General features: G+C 42.5%; 1 protein-coding gene across 2 annotated transcripts; it reads left to right on the forward strand.

The window, feature by feature from the left end:
- Nucleotides 1-6,177: 6,177 nt before the first annotated feature.
- On the forward strand, nt 6,178-11,160 carry pycr1b (pyrroline-5-carboxylate reductase 1b). 2 transcript variants are annotated; one of them, XM_028402710.1, is made up of 9 exons: nt 6,178-6,336; nt 6,865-6,980; nt 7,086-7,156; nt 7,271-7,450; nt 7,568-7,675; nt 7,921-8,034; nt 8,829-8,921; nt 9,620-9,783; nt 9,873-11,160. In XM_028402710.1, the coding sequence occupies exons 2-9, from the start codon at nt 6,914-6,916 to the stop codon at nt 10,048-10,050; spliced, it is 975 nt and encodes a 324-aa protein (XP_028258511.1). In that variant the 5' UTR covers nt 6,178-6,336; nt 6,865-6,913; the 3' UTR covers nt 10,051-11,160. The 2 variants fall into 2 exon arrangements, with proteins under 2 accessions (XP_028258511.1, XP_028258518.1); XM_028402717.1 differs by having other exon boundaries at nt 6,215-6,336; nt 6,888-6,980; nt 9,873-11,159.
- Nucleotides 11,161-13,702: the final 2,542 nt, after the last annotated feature.

A 13,702-nucleotide genomic window follows, 5' to 3' on the forward strand; every position in this document is an offset into this window, starting at 1 on the left:
GGTGATGAACCACATCTGCGGTTCTCCTCTTTGCCTTCTTCCTTTTTTATCAGCTCATCAGGAGCGAGGTCAGGACATGCTGGAGCAAATAAAACTAGCCTGGTCAGCCATACTCATTCACTTTGTGAGAATTACTTCTGTTAAGTGGGTCAGGAATCCGTCCTCTTCACAGCCAGTTCCTCTCTGTGGAAACCCTATTGTTGTTTATTGAGAATGGGCCGGGCTTTATGTGATGACTTGCTGCTTGTATTGTCGAAAAATATTTGCACACCTTGGATTTTCAAGAATCGGTGTACCTGCTCCACCGCATGCCGTTTTGGATGTGGTTTCTTTATATACTAGTCTGGTTGTCGCGCTGCCTACGTCACATGTTTCCTTCCTCTGATTGGTTGTCTGTCCAAATGTATCCTGCCTCTTGCCAATCCACTTCAAATCCAAAGAGACCTGACTAATTCTTTGTACAGAATAGAAAAAGAATCAGGATCGCTGGCCAGGCTAAAATAAAACTAAACATTTCTCTCATTTCTTACTCACTTCCCTCCCACCCCTCTGTTCTCCATCACACATCACAGCAGTCATTCTCTGCTCCTCTTCCTCTCCATCTCTGCTTTGGTCACCTCACTGAATCTCATCCCTCTAATCCAGGATCAGTGTAGTGCCCTGTCACGTCTGTGAGTTCTATGGATGTATTATATTAAGTCCTTGCGAGGCGACCATGGCACAGCATACGTCTTGCAAAACTATCTCAGTGTTCAGCAGTAAATCCAGCACCAGTTGGTCTGCTCTTGTACCCAAATCTGTTTGAGTCTGAAAACGTCACTGTGTGCCTTTGGAGATTTGCTATTTAAAACATTGTGCCAGTAAATACAAGAGAATAACGTGTCCGTGCAGACAGAGCAGATGAGTGGTGGGTTTGAAGTGGGTTTACATAAACTGGGGATGATTTTAGCAGCATTAAAAACTTCATGTGTCTGTGAATGTTTGCTTCTTTGGAAAGAATTTCTCAAATATTTCCCATAATTATATCAGTTGATCCCTCTTGCACTGTTCTCCTGACTGATATTTCCAGACTAAGATGTAACAGCGGCCTCAGAACGTGATGAAAAGTGTCTCCACAGAGCGATCTGCAGCTCTGTTAAGGCCCCCCTGTTCCTCTGCAGACCTCCATTTAGCAGCTGTTCCATGTTTGGCACTCATTTGACTTGTCTCTGCTTGCGGGCCTCTGTCTTTAAACATAGCAGTGCGCAGACTGGCCTGACACAGATGAGCTGCGACAGGTGTCCATCATAACTGTCCCCTCCCGACTTTCCAGCTTGAGGCACATGGAGGGAAAGGGGCCGGCTGGCTCAGTGTTGTGACTAATCTCTGATGGCGCATGTTGCTGATGTCAGCGCCCCCACCCCCTCCTCCATCATTGCTCGTGGCTTTTTGTTATGCCAAATGTCGTGTGGAACATTGGTACAAGTCTCCCATCTTTGGTCCCAGAGGATCTGAGTGTGTGTCGTCTCCTGTAGGACGCCTTGCTGTGAGAACGCTCACTGTGAGCAGAGCTGATTGCAGGTGTTTTCAGAAGCTGGAGTGCAGTGAGCTCTCTCTGTCACAACTGTGATACCTCACTGATTGTTTTCAAGAGAATGACTTTGTTTAAAACATTTTTAAGAAGTCTCTTTTATGCTTAAATTGTACAAATTTGTCTTAGTGGTTGAGGGTTGTCCCCTGCCTTGGCTGCATGCCGATGTGTCCCTGGGCAAGACACTTTTAAAAAAGTTCAGATATGATTGGCATTTTTTTTAGGTGTGTCTTAGTAAAGTGATATTTCTGTTTAATGGAAATTTCCAAGAGTTTAAATCGAGGCAGCTGGACTCAAGGATTGTTTTTTGAAGACGTTTCGCCACTCCCCCAAGTGGCTTCTTCAGGGGAGTGACATGACTATGACATGGATGAATGAGAGCATCCACAGATATATGTTTAATGGAAAGTTATTAAGCATCATCACCTGACCTGGCCCTGACCCCTCAGAAAAGGTTCAACACCTGCTGAACGCTGTATAGAAACACAGAAGATATCTGACTTACTGTACAGCTTCTTTCCTGCAGATTTGTGTGGGATCTTCAGTCTGATGTTTATGATGTGCTGTGGGAAATCCTTTATTAGTTTTGGCTCTGGCATTAAATTGAAAGCTGACACTACACAACCTTCCTGCTGTCGTTTCTTTTGTATTCTGTCTTCGTCACTCACTCCTGTCTCAGATTGCAAGAGGGAGACGTAAGAACACTTGGGAAAGATTTCCTGTCTGTCTGTGGTATTAAATATGCACATCTTCTCAACAAAGCTCTCTCCTTCTCACACTGCCGAGCACACACACACACACACACACATACCTCGGGACTCTAATCACTGCTTGCAACAAATTGTTGTGAAAGCCTCACCTAGATCTGCTTGTTGCTGTGTGCTGCTCTCTGGTATTTTTAATAAATCTCTCTGGGTTTTGACAAAAAAAAAGGAAAGAAACACTGAATAAGTGTTGTCACGCCTTGGCGCACTAACTGACTCTGAGTGATAGATAGAACAGAGGCAGGCAGTGGTAAATTGACTTTGTGTGTCTGTCAGACTGAGAGGCAGAGTTGCAGCGATACATGAAAATTTGAGCTTGTTTGAGATTAGGCTCAGAGAACAGATTTTTCGGTAATCATCCACAAATGGACGCAACAGAGGGGAAGAAAAATGAACAGAATTCCCATTTGAAGGGAATATGTTCCTGATTCACTCAAGTTTCTGTTCTGAGTATGAACTGCTTCTGACATTTGACATTGAATTACCTCAATTTGAATTGTTTTAAGGAGAACTTCTAGATTAGACAGCTCTTCTGTCTGTGCAGACCTCAGCAGATGATTGGCTGACAGTGGAACGTCGTCAGATGCTTTAGAATCATGTGAATATGCCTTCCCTTAGTTCTTCCTCAGCACATAACTCACACACTTGTACATGTCTCTGTTACTGGTTGCAACACCATTGTCACCAGTGACAGGGGTTTTTACCTTGATAGTCTGTGTGTGTGGACCAAATTGTGGTCCTGAAGACAACTACTGAAACTACCACAAAGGTGATCTGGCTGGCCACCAGATATGACAAATCATTATCATTATATTTATTTCTAAAGGAACATACAGATGTATTTCCCATCCATCCCTCTGTCCATCCATCCATCCATCCGTCTGTCCGTCCTTCCTTCCTTCCATCCATCTGTCCGTCCTTCCTTCCATCCGTCCGTCCGTCCATCCATCCATCCATCCATCCATCTGTCCGTCCTTCCTTCCTTCCATCCATCCGTCCTTCCTTCCATCCATCCATCCATCCATCCGTCTGTCCGTCCTTCCTTCCATCCATCCATCCATCCATCCATCCCTCTGTCCGTCCTTCCTTCCATCCATCCATCCATCCCTCTGTCCATCCATCCATCCATCCCTCTGTCCGTCCTTCCTTCCATCCATCCATCCATCCCTCTGTCCGTCCTTCCTTCCATCCATCCATCCATCCCTCCGTCTGTCCGTCCTTCCTTCCTTCCATCCATCCATCCATCCGTCTGTCCGTCCATCCTTCCTTCCTTCCATCCATCCATCCATCCATCCATCCATCCATCCATCCATCTGTCCGTCCTTCCTTCCATCCATCCATCTGTCCGTCCTTCCTTCATCCATCCATCCTTCCATCCATCCATCCATCTGTCCGTCCTTCCTTCATCCATCCATCCATCTGTCCGTCCGTCTGTCCGTCCATCCATCCATCCATCTATCCGTCCATCCATCCATCTGTCCGTCAGTCCTTCCATCCATCCATCCGTCCATCCAGCCGTCAATCTATCAATGGGCGAGAGGCAGGGTACATCATCACAGGTCATATTTCCCATCATGCAACATTGTGCTGTGATCATATTGCCAAATGTCATTGAAACAAGGGAGCAATATAGCAGCAAACGTCATAGTTAAGGACACTGAATGGGGTAAGGTGGAGGTGTATCCAACGCAGAGTTTCACTATGTGGGAGGTTCAAGTCCCGTTCACCCACTCCCACATGTTATGGTTTCAAGGACTGGAATATCAGCCTCATGTTAGGTTCTACTGGTGAGGATGGGTTGTAAAACAACCTTTGAGGTGCCAAAAAAATGCATTTCCTCAAATGGCTGATTGATGATGACTTAAAGAGCAAGTCAATCCCTAGAGACCTCCATATTTACATCTACAAATAAAACCCACTATTTAGCCTAAAGGTTGCTGGAACCTGAACAACTGAGTTTTTAACGGATGACATTATATCACTGTGCCAAGCGGACCGAACAGCTGGTAGATTCAGAGCTCAACCTCAAGCCTGGTATTCTGCTGTATATATAGACAGGAGCAATCTCTCATTCTGCATTCCTGTGAGAAAATACATGGAATGCGGTCCCTCCGAAGGGGCACACCACTTCTTCCTGTGCAATGTAAATTTAGCCTGGCATGGCACAATTTGGCACAAGGAAAGAAAGCATACAAGATAGGCAGATAGACAGAAAGAGGGTCAATCCCATTAAAATGTGTAGAGGGGAGATTTTAGCATCAAACTGACAGTTACAGGCCAAGTTCATGGCTAATTTTGAGAAAATGAAACAGCGGACTTCTCGAGGGAAAGCCAGCCAAACTGTATTCATACTCCACGGCTCATTAGCGTACGCACCATCTGATTCTGCTTTATTTCAAATTCTGTCAAATCTAAAGGGAAAGAAAGGAAGAAAGCACCACAGCCTCCTTCTGGAATAACAACCCACCATTTAAATTCACATCTCTAAAATAACACAAGACTCTGGTAACCTGAAAGGGTTTAGTGATTCATGTTTAAATTATATTGAGCTGCTAAAAATATGCATCACCAAATCAGTTCATACATACAGTACATTACTGTAGCTGTGTCCACAGAATTATACAAGAAAGAATTAAACCAAAGATATACAAAGCCGCATTATTTTGACATCCTGATATTTTTTATATAAAATGTGATCTGTAATGTTGACAAATGTTTATATTAAATTTAAGTAAGTATCGAAGTGATATATTACAGATATAGTAACACAAACGCAACATCTGATGGTTAATTTTATGTGCAACATTGAAATAAAGTGATTCCATATTTTAAAAGTAACTAGCTGAACTGTTAAATTAATATATAGTGGGTTAAAGGTGGTGTAAATGTTAATCTAGACTCATGTCTCATGTGATTAAACCTGTATTTGCATTTACTGTCTGAAAGGGTTAATCAGTAAGAAACACAGAAGAAGCAGGATAAAACCAATCGAGTACAAAATTATAAAATTTTATGTCATCGTATAGAGCAGAAACAAGATCTACAGAGTCGATCCTCTACTCCACCAGTCCCATATATACATGACACCAATGTACTTTTACCATAAAGCCGTACAAAGTGAGGTAGACCAGTGTAACAGAAATGGACACCTACAGTTTGTTTGCACCCTGCATTGGACTCACTGACACTGACTCTTCACCCTATTCAGCTGCTCATCATGCAGGTTGGAAGTTGGATGATTTCGATATTAGACATGAACATCAGTCGCTTGAATGTACCTGTAATTGTGCACAAGGATACTCTCTCTGTTTGGAGATTAACACTGGATTAAGGGGCAGACTAGACACTAGTAGCTCCTCTAGCAGTGTCGTGTGAAGGTCCAGTCCATTAGGTAGCTTTCTAATACCATATATACAGTAGTAGACTCACATAAGGTTAAATAATATTTTATTGTGTTCATGTTAAACTGTCAATAACCACCAACATTAATGAGTTATTCCCGGTTTATTAGGTGGTATTAAGGTTTACGCATAAATCACACCAGCCTCCATCCAACCATCATCAGCTTTCTGTAGAGGTGGACCAGTGTCTCTTTGTTCAGTCAGTCATGGTCTGAATAGGCGCTGCTGAGTACCTGCTATTTCCAATGCAAACATAACCTACTTTCAACTCACAGCCTCAATATGTGACCTATATTCCTCCTGGCAGCGTTTCCTTGACGAGACACACAGGACTGATGCAACTGGGCAAACCGGATAGAAACCCCGCCCACATTCCTTTATCTTGTCTCTCATTGGTCAAAAACTCGGATTATCTATTGCGCGATTGGCCAGCATCCTTGCCCATCGTCGCTGGAGCTTCCATGATAGTTGAGTAAAAAAGGAAGCCACGTTGACACAAAAAGTGGTGTTTTCTGTTCTTTTCTCACCCCCGGACATAACAGTCACGGCGACATATTACAGCCGTCAACTCAGAGACCTCAGCGGGAACATTTAGAGACAGGTAACGGCGTGTTTTTAATGTGTGTCTAGTCTGTTGCTCATTCATATGAGGTTGTGAATTTTAGCTAGCAGAGCATCTAGCCGACAGGTGCTAGCAACGAAATGCAGTTATCATTCTGATTAGCATCAACTAGGTAATGCTAATGCTTCATAATTTATTAGCAAGCATTAAACTGTTAGAAGGTGAACATGACGACTTAAAGTACAATCTAAATCTTTGTCTTACTTTTACTAACCTAATTGTGCATTCTAAACTATCAGATAAAAAAATGTCGTTTTAAAATATGCAAAGATTTTCTTCTGTTTTGCTAATTATGAATGTGAAGGCGTTGTAAATCAGTAACCGAGCAGTCACTCTTAGTTGCTGCCAAATGTCAAAGGTGTTGCATCATTTTTCAGTCTGTGGACCAGCTCCAGGATTTTTCCCATTTCATCACCTCTAAAGCTGCTTCTTTACTTTTCTGTCAGCTCAGAAATGAAATATAAAATTCATCTTGTGTATTGTTGCATGAATGTTAATCTGCTGTAGGCCTTCTGATTATTTTTTTGCAGTTAAGAAACGCCACATCGCTCACAGGATGAGTGTTGGATTCATTGGAGCGGGCCAACTGGCTCATGCACTGGTAAAAGGTTTCACCGCTGCAGGTGAGTTCAGTCATGTCAAATTTTCCACTTTTGTTTTGTTATTCTGATCTTTACCATAATGTTTATTTCTATCTTATCCTTCTATCCTTCTGTCTGCTTCACCAGGTGTGATTACAGCACACAGAATTACAGCTAGCTCCCCAGATACAGACTTGCCCACCGTGTCAGGGCTGAGGGTGAGGCGATACGTTTCCGCTTGGTTTTGTGGTGTGTGCATGCATACGCTTGTCAGATGGTTTAAAACGTGTGTTTCTGTGCATTACACCTGTTTTCCACCCTCTCTCTCATAGAAAATGGGAGTGAGTTTGACGACAAGCAACAAAGAGACTGTCAACAAGAGCGACGTGCTCTTTTTGGCTGTGAAGCCCCATATTATCCCTTTTGTTCTAGATGAGATAGGACCAGACATCGAGGACCGTCATCTCATTGTGTCTTGTGCTGCAGGTGTTACCATCAGCTCCATAGAGAAGGTCAGCCTCACTCAGCTCCATACTTTCCCTCACAAATGAATTGTAATTGAAAAAAGAAATACTGTTTCTATCATTAGTGTCTTTACATACTTCCATATTTTCTTTGTAATCTTACAGAAGCTGCTTCAGTACCGTACAGCTCCTAAAGTCATGAGGTGTATGACAAACACTCCAGTGGTGGTGAAAGAGGGAGCCACAGTGTATGCAACAGGGACACATGCAGAGGTAAAAAGATCAAATCAGGATTTTTAAAATAGGGTCACTTTCTGAATAGCTTCAATAGCGAGTAGAGATTTGGGTTAGCATAGCTTGTGTGATTTAGAATACATAATATAAGTAGCTGTATTTAGCTACAATCAGCTAGTAGATCAGCCTGGTCAGCCTGTTTGTATTAGCTTAGTGGCTAGTTTGCTAACCAAACTATGGAAAGAAAGCTATAAAAATGAACTAATCAGCGTTTCTTTTTTAAGGTGGAGGATGGCAAGCTACTAGAGCAGCTGATGGCCAGTGTAGGTTACTGCACAGAAGTGGAGGAGGACCTCATTGATGCTGTCACTGGTCTGAGTGGCAGCGGACCTGCATATGTAAGTAACTTCTTTTTAATGAAAGGTGGCTGTTTATAGGGTGGGGTGTTTACTGTGAGGTCTTAAATATAATGGTAGAGGAAACACTGACATTGATTTTATTGGATTAATGTACTGTTAATCTACATCTTTTGAAGATGGGAGGCCAGGTCTTATGTTACTTTTAGAGCCAGAACTTTCATAGGAATTTCCATCATTCGATTAATATGAGAGAAAAGGGAGCTGAAGCATCTTCACAGATAAACATGCAGAATATACTGTTTGTGCTTATTGTTTTGTGTTTATTACTTAGCTCATGAAACAACAAAGTATTTTGTCTTTACACAGAGATGAGACCATGCTGACTGAATTGTGTTACGTTCACACTGTCAGTGGCTGCGAGTTTGTGCTTAATAAAACCTGAGATCTAGACATCGGGAAAACAGGAAGAAGAGGTTGAATGCATGTTTTTCTCTAATGAATGCTTCCTTTAGAAAACGCGAGGAAGACCAGCTGTGGTAATGACTTGTATTTTCAAATCTCAGACCTTCCTGCTTTTTAAGCACAGCCGTTAAGAAAATGAATTAGTGTGTCAGAGGGTTTTTATCTGCTGGCTGCACAGAGCTGGTATTTTTAAAAAGAGTGTCTGAGTACATTTGGTTTTCCAGACTGGCTGTCTGACAGCATTTCTGAAGGACCAGTTGCTCCTTAAAGAGGCAGTTTATTTTTCCAACCTTATGAAGTGTAGTAGTTCAGGACAGGACTGACTAAAATGTAATCTGTTGGTGACATTGTTGGCAACTGTGTTTGAACAGGCGTTCACAGCGCTGGATGCTCTTGCAGATGGAGGAGTGAAGATGGGTTTGCCCAGGAGACTTGCTGTCAGACTTGGAGCTCAGGCTCTGTTGGTCAGTGTTTCTTTTTTTGTGTGTTTTTTGTGTTGTACTCCTAACATTAAGTCTCTTTGATCCACTCTTGTGCATGTTTGATGGCAAAGAACTCATTAAGCTGCTGCTTTCATTGCAGCCAGCAATTTTACTGTCTGATAACTGCTGACTTTTGTTCTGTGGAATAATGAAATGCCAGAAAAATAAACACCTACAGGGCACTCTTGCTTGCCAAAATTACAAATAAATAAATAAATAAATAAATAAATAAAGGGGATCTTGCAGCTGCAAGTGTAAAGCTGCAGGCTCTACATTTTTTTTAAAACATAAAAACTCATAGTTTGATTTTTGTTAATGCAGGCTGCATTGAAAAAAGAGTTTGGCACTTTATCAAAATAAATTAGTGGGAATTATTCATTTCATGCTTTTGTTATCGTGGCAGTTGCTTAAGGCTCCGTTCAGCTTCTTGCTACTTTGTTTTGTTTTGTTTCTTTTATTATATACTAAGAGATGGCAAAAAAATGTGGTCTCTTGTTTGCACATTTTTCTATTGTTATAACAACATGCTGCTGGAAAAATGTTTTACTTTAGAAGCATTTAGGAACATCTGCTTATATGTCTGAATTCACATGACATGAAATGAGCCTGCGAAGCTGCTGAGAGGGAATCGGGTATCAGCTGCTTCAGTAAATTAATTTTTTGTTGTGGTTTCTCCTCAGGGAGCAGCTAAAATGCTGCTGGATTCAGAGCAGCACCCTGGCCAGCTGAAGGACAACGTGTGCTCACCAGGCGGTGCCACCATTCACGCCCTCCACGTCTTGGAGAGCGGCGGCTTCCGCAGCCTCCTGATCAACGCAGTGGAGGCGTCATGCATCAGGACACGGTGAGACTATTGTTTTCTCTCCGGTGCTTGTCAAGTCACGTTACGTTTGTACTGCAGTCCTGACACCTGGGTTTCCCTTTTTCTCCCAGGGAGTTGCAGTCCTTGGCAGACCAGGAACGTATCTCTCCAGCCGCCATTAAGAAAACCACGTTGGACAAAGTGCTCCAGCAGCCCGGGGTCACAGTCTCCGGAGTGGCTAATGGGAATGGCAGATCAGGACTCAGCTTGTTCAACAATCGCGGCTCTGGAATCAAGAAGAAGAACTGAGTACACAGTCAAACACACACAAACATGTTACAGGTTCCCAGTGTACACATATGGACATGCATATTACTTTATCAGCCATAGCACTTAAAACATGGACTCAGGACAGCCAAATAAGCCAAATTATTTATTCATACTTGACAGATGTGTGTGTGTACGGCGGACCTGGTGGTGACATCACCACGTTACACAACAAGCACAGGTGTATTCTGCGCATTTTGCCCACAGTCATAGCCTTATGTTGTGGTGCTGGAATGCTGTGTATTTGTAAACACAAATCCAGACACACACACACACACACACTGAAGAGTGCATGTCCAATCTGTCTGTGTGTTTGACCTCTGGAGTCTCTAGGGCTGTTAAATGGTTATGACCCACTGGGCCATCATTGGATCCTGGTTCACATCTGGCTGTTTGTCTATAATTTCTGTCTTTTTTTTTTTTAAACTACCATTTATGTCCTTATCTACCCTTTGGCATTAATTATTTTTGTTTGGCCTGCGGTATTATCAAAGAGTAAATATTGACCACTGAAACATTTAAATATAATTTTGTCTTGTCACATGAACACTATGGACTTCAAGGACTTTGTGCCTTTGGCTCTGACCTTCATTTTTCTGTCATAAAGGTCATTCGAAGCTTTAATACACCTTTGTTTCAGCATGTCTTACAACCCGTAGACATGTTGCGTTTTCACTCATGTGGGAAGTGCTACAAAAAGCTTGAATCATCTGCATTAAAACTGAATTTATATTTATGAATTATGATTTGAATGCATTAGGGCCAGCTGTCAGTCCGTCCGAACGTATTTTATATTGCTCTTAATGTTTTTATTCCTGTAATGTTACAAGTTTTGTTGTTTTTGTTGGCATATCAGCCACTGAACTGTCCCCAAAAAAAAACAAAATAAAACAAAGCAGAAATAATCACGGTTGTTCCATTGGATTCCGAATCAGCGTTGAAGTGCAGTAACTAATTAATATGCACCCTAGCCTCCAGATGGCGCCCTCTGATCAATGTGACCCTTGTCTAAACACCTATAAAGATCAAATTACCCTCTCCACGTTGGTGCCAATAGAGAGTGACTGAAAATGTAACCCCCGGCATCGGGTGAAACTACACCGCCTGACTTGTTGGTATTAGCTGCAGTGCTGCGATTACACGTTTCACCCGCCCGTCATCCAAAACTCTTGCTGTGTGTTTATTTTGCCTCCTCTGGCAGGTCACTGCCTCCTGAATTCTTTCCCAATCAGATCTCTCTTTGGCTAAAATTAGAATGTGTGTATGCCGTAAATAATAAGAGGTGCTCTGTATTTTTTTTTTTTTTTTTTTACTTCTTCTCACTTGCCTTCAGGCGTATTGTGATTGGCTGTTCCAAAGAAGAAACACAGTCCAATTTTAGAAGCTTTCTGTCAGCAGGACATATGACCAGGGAGAGGGATCAGAGTTTTCTCTGCAGATCCAGCCCTCCTCTTCTTCGTTCTCATTAATTCACAGATCAGAAGCATGACAGTGCAGCAAGTGATGAAAGATTTGGTTGTAAGAGTACTTGATTAAAAATCCAAATTAAGTATGCAGAGTCATGTCATTTGGTATGCAGCATGTAAAGAAATACGGCCGCTGTGGGTGATGCAGCATATTTGATTACTGTCAACTGTAATTATATCAAAACAAAAAGCTGATTTAATTGAATAATACATAAGATTTTGAAGCACAAAATTTAGAATAAATGTGTTTATTTGAAACAGCATATCAACTTTTTGAAAACAGGCTTGTCGCATAAATGCAAGGAAAAAAAATCCAGTTCAGTTGAAGTTCAGTTTTTGAGTAAATGTCACTTTCCACCTGTGGGCGCTGCTTTGAGGTTAGTGACTAAATATCAATGAGTTTTGAACTCGAGAGGCAGTAGAGGACAGAAGTGCAGTCACAATGGGGTGTATTATTAAGACACAGTAGCTGCAGCAGACTTCAGGTCTCTAAAAGTACTTTTTAGATATTTGGACCCATCGCTGCGCTTCAGGCTGCCACATTTTGGATTAACAGGCGCCACTTTGTGCTGGAATGAGATAGGCCTGCGGGTGTATCCAGGCAATACACAGGTGCATAATGGGGGAAGGAGAAATGATGGAAGAAAAGTGATGGTTTGTGAAGAGCCATGTGCTCATTATAATTGAACAATTTATAGCTGTTGTAGGATTAGTTTATGTTCCTTAAACCAATACACACACACACACACACCAGTGTCCCTTGATTAAATTGCGTCCCGGCTGCTCTTGGTGCACTCTCCCTGTTTATTTGTGCGTGCAGTGGTTTTCCCTCCGCTGCTGAAGTGTCTTGGTAATCCCTCTTTTATTCCAAAAGGTTATTCTCCGCCTGTTCTTGCCGCTGTCCGTTAAGATTAGCCATTCCTGGAGAGACTTCCATTTGCCTCTCATTATTAGACTCTCTGGTACCTTTCCTTGGGTTTGGCAGCTTTGAGCGCATCTCTTCCACACAAGGTGGGGAGGACGTGCTCTGTGTCAATCATTTTGACACCGGCTGAGGGTCTGAGATGGCAGCTTGGTGGTAGATAATCCTGAGTGTAAACTTTGGACTGTGTGAGAGAGAGAGAGCGAATGTGTGTTTGTGTTTGTGTGTGTGTGCTCCGGCACAGCATGGGATTTCTATCCACAGGTAGGCCAGATGCTACCTGTCATCTCCATTCAATCAATGTAATCACTGACCTTTGCAGTAACATGGTTGTTTGCATATTGTATCAAGGCCAGGAGGAGCGCCTGAAACCATAAGAAGGAAAGAGTTTTTTTTTTCACCAAACCATCCACCTACACCTCTCCCAGATATGACGAGTGAGAAGAGAACTGTTTGTTTTCTGTGTTCCTCTGTTTTGTGCACAGCGGTGTTGTCAGCAATCTGTGTGTGTGTGTGTGTCAGATCTGTGCATAACCGCGATCTTAGAGCTGATACAGTATCAGCTTTGTGCAGCTGTCAGGGGAAACGGTCGCAGAAAGAGGAAGCTCTGACAGTTAGCACACACTTATGAATCTGCAGTTCAGGCTTCCCTCTAATGCCAACTTGCAGAGTTCAGGCCAAGAGGATTCCTGGAGATGTCTGTCGTGGAATTGAACGCGTGCGTGTGTGTGTGTGTGTGTGTGTGTGTGTGTGTGTGTGTGTGTGTGTGTGTGTGTGTGTGTGTGTGTGTGTGTGTGTGTGTGTGTGTGTGTGTGTGTGGAAAATGAATGCATCATTCTTCACTGAAGACAAATGTCATGAATTGTGTTACAGCACTGTACAAAGAATGAATACATAATAGAGCAGCTATACACATAAAATACTCAATGTACTTAAAGTAATGGTACATAAAACACCTAGTAAATGTACTTGGTTACCTTCCACCACTTCCACCTCCATTGGTTCATTGTTTGGGGCTACAACCAATAACAGATGCATTAGCATAATGAAAATTTCCTTAGCGTTCATCAGCAGTGTGTGCAGTACTAACTTAACCCTTTGGGTTGTTGAGGAGGGACTTAGGGCACCACAGAGGGCTGACAGACCTCACACTCTACAGCAATGACCGCCACCTCCACTACCAGAGGAGTATTTACAAAGACAATTAATTGGAAAACCTTCCAGCTGTCAGTCATTCCACTATTTG

Source organism: Parambassis ranga, chromosome 1, assembly GCF_900634625.1.
Source record: "Parambassis ranga chromosome 1, fParRan2.1, whole genome shotgun sequence".
Lineage (NCBI taxonomy): Eukaryota > Metazoa > Chordata > Actinopteri > Ambassidae > Parambassis > Parambassis ranga.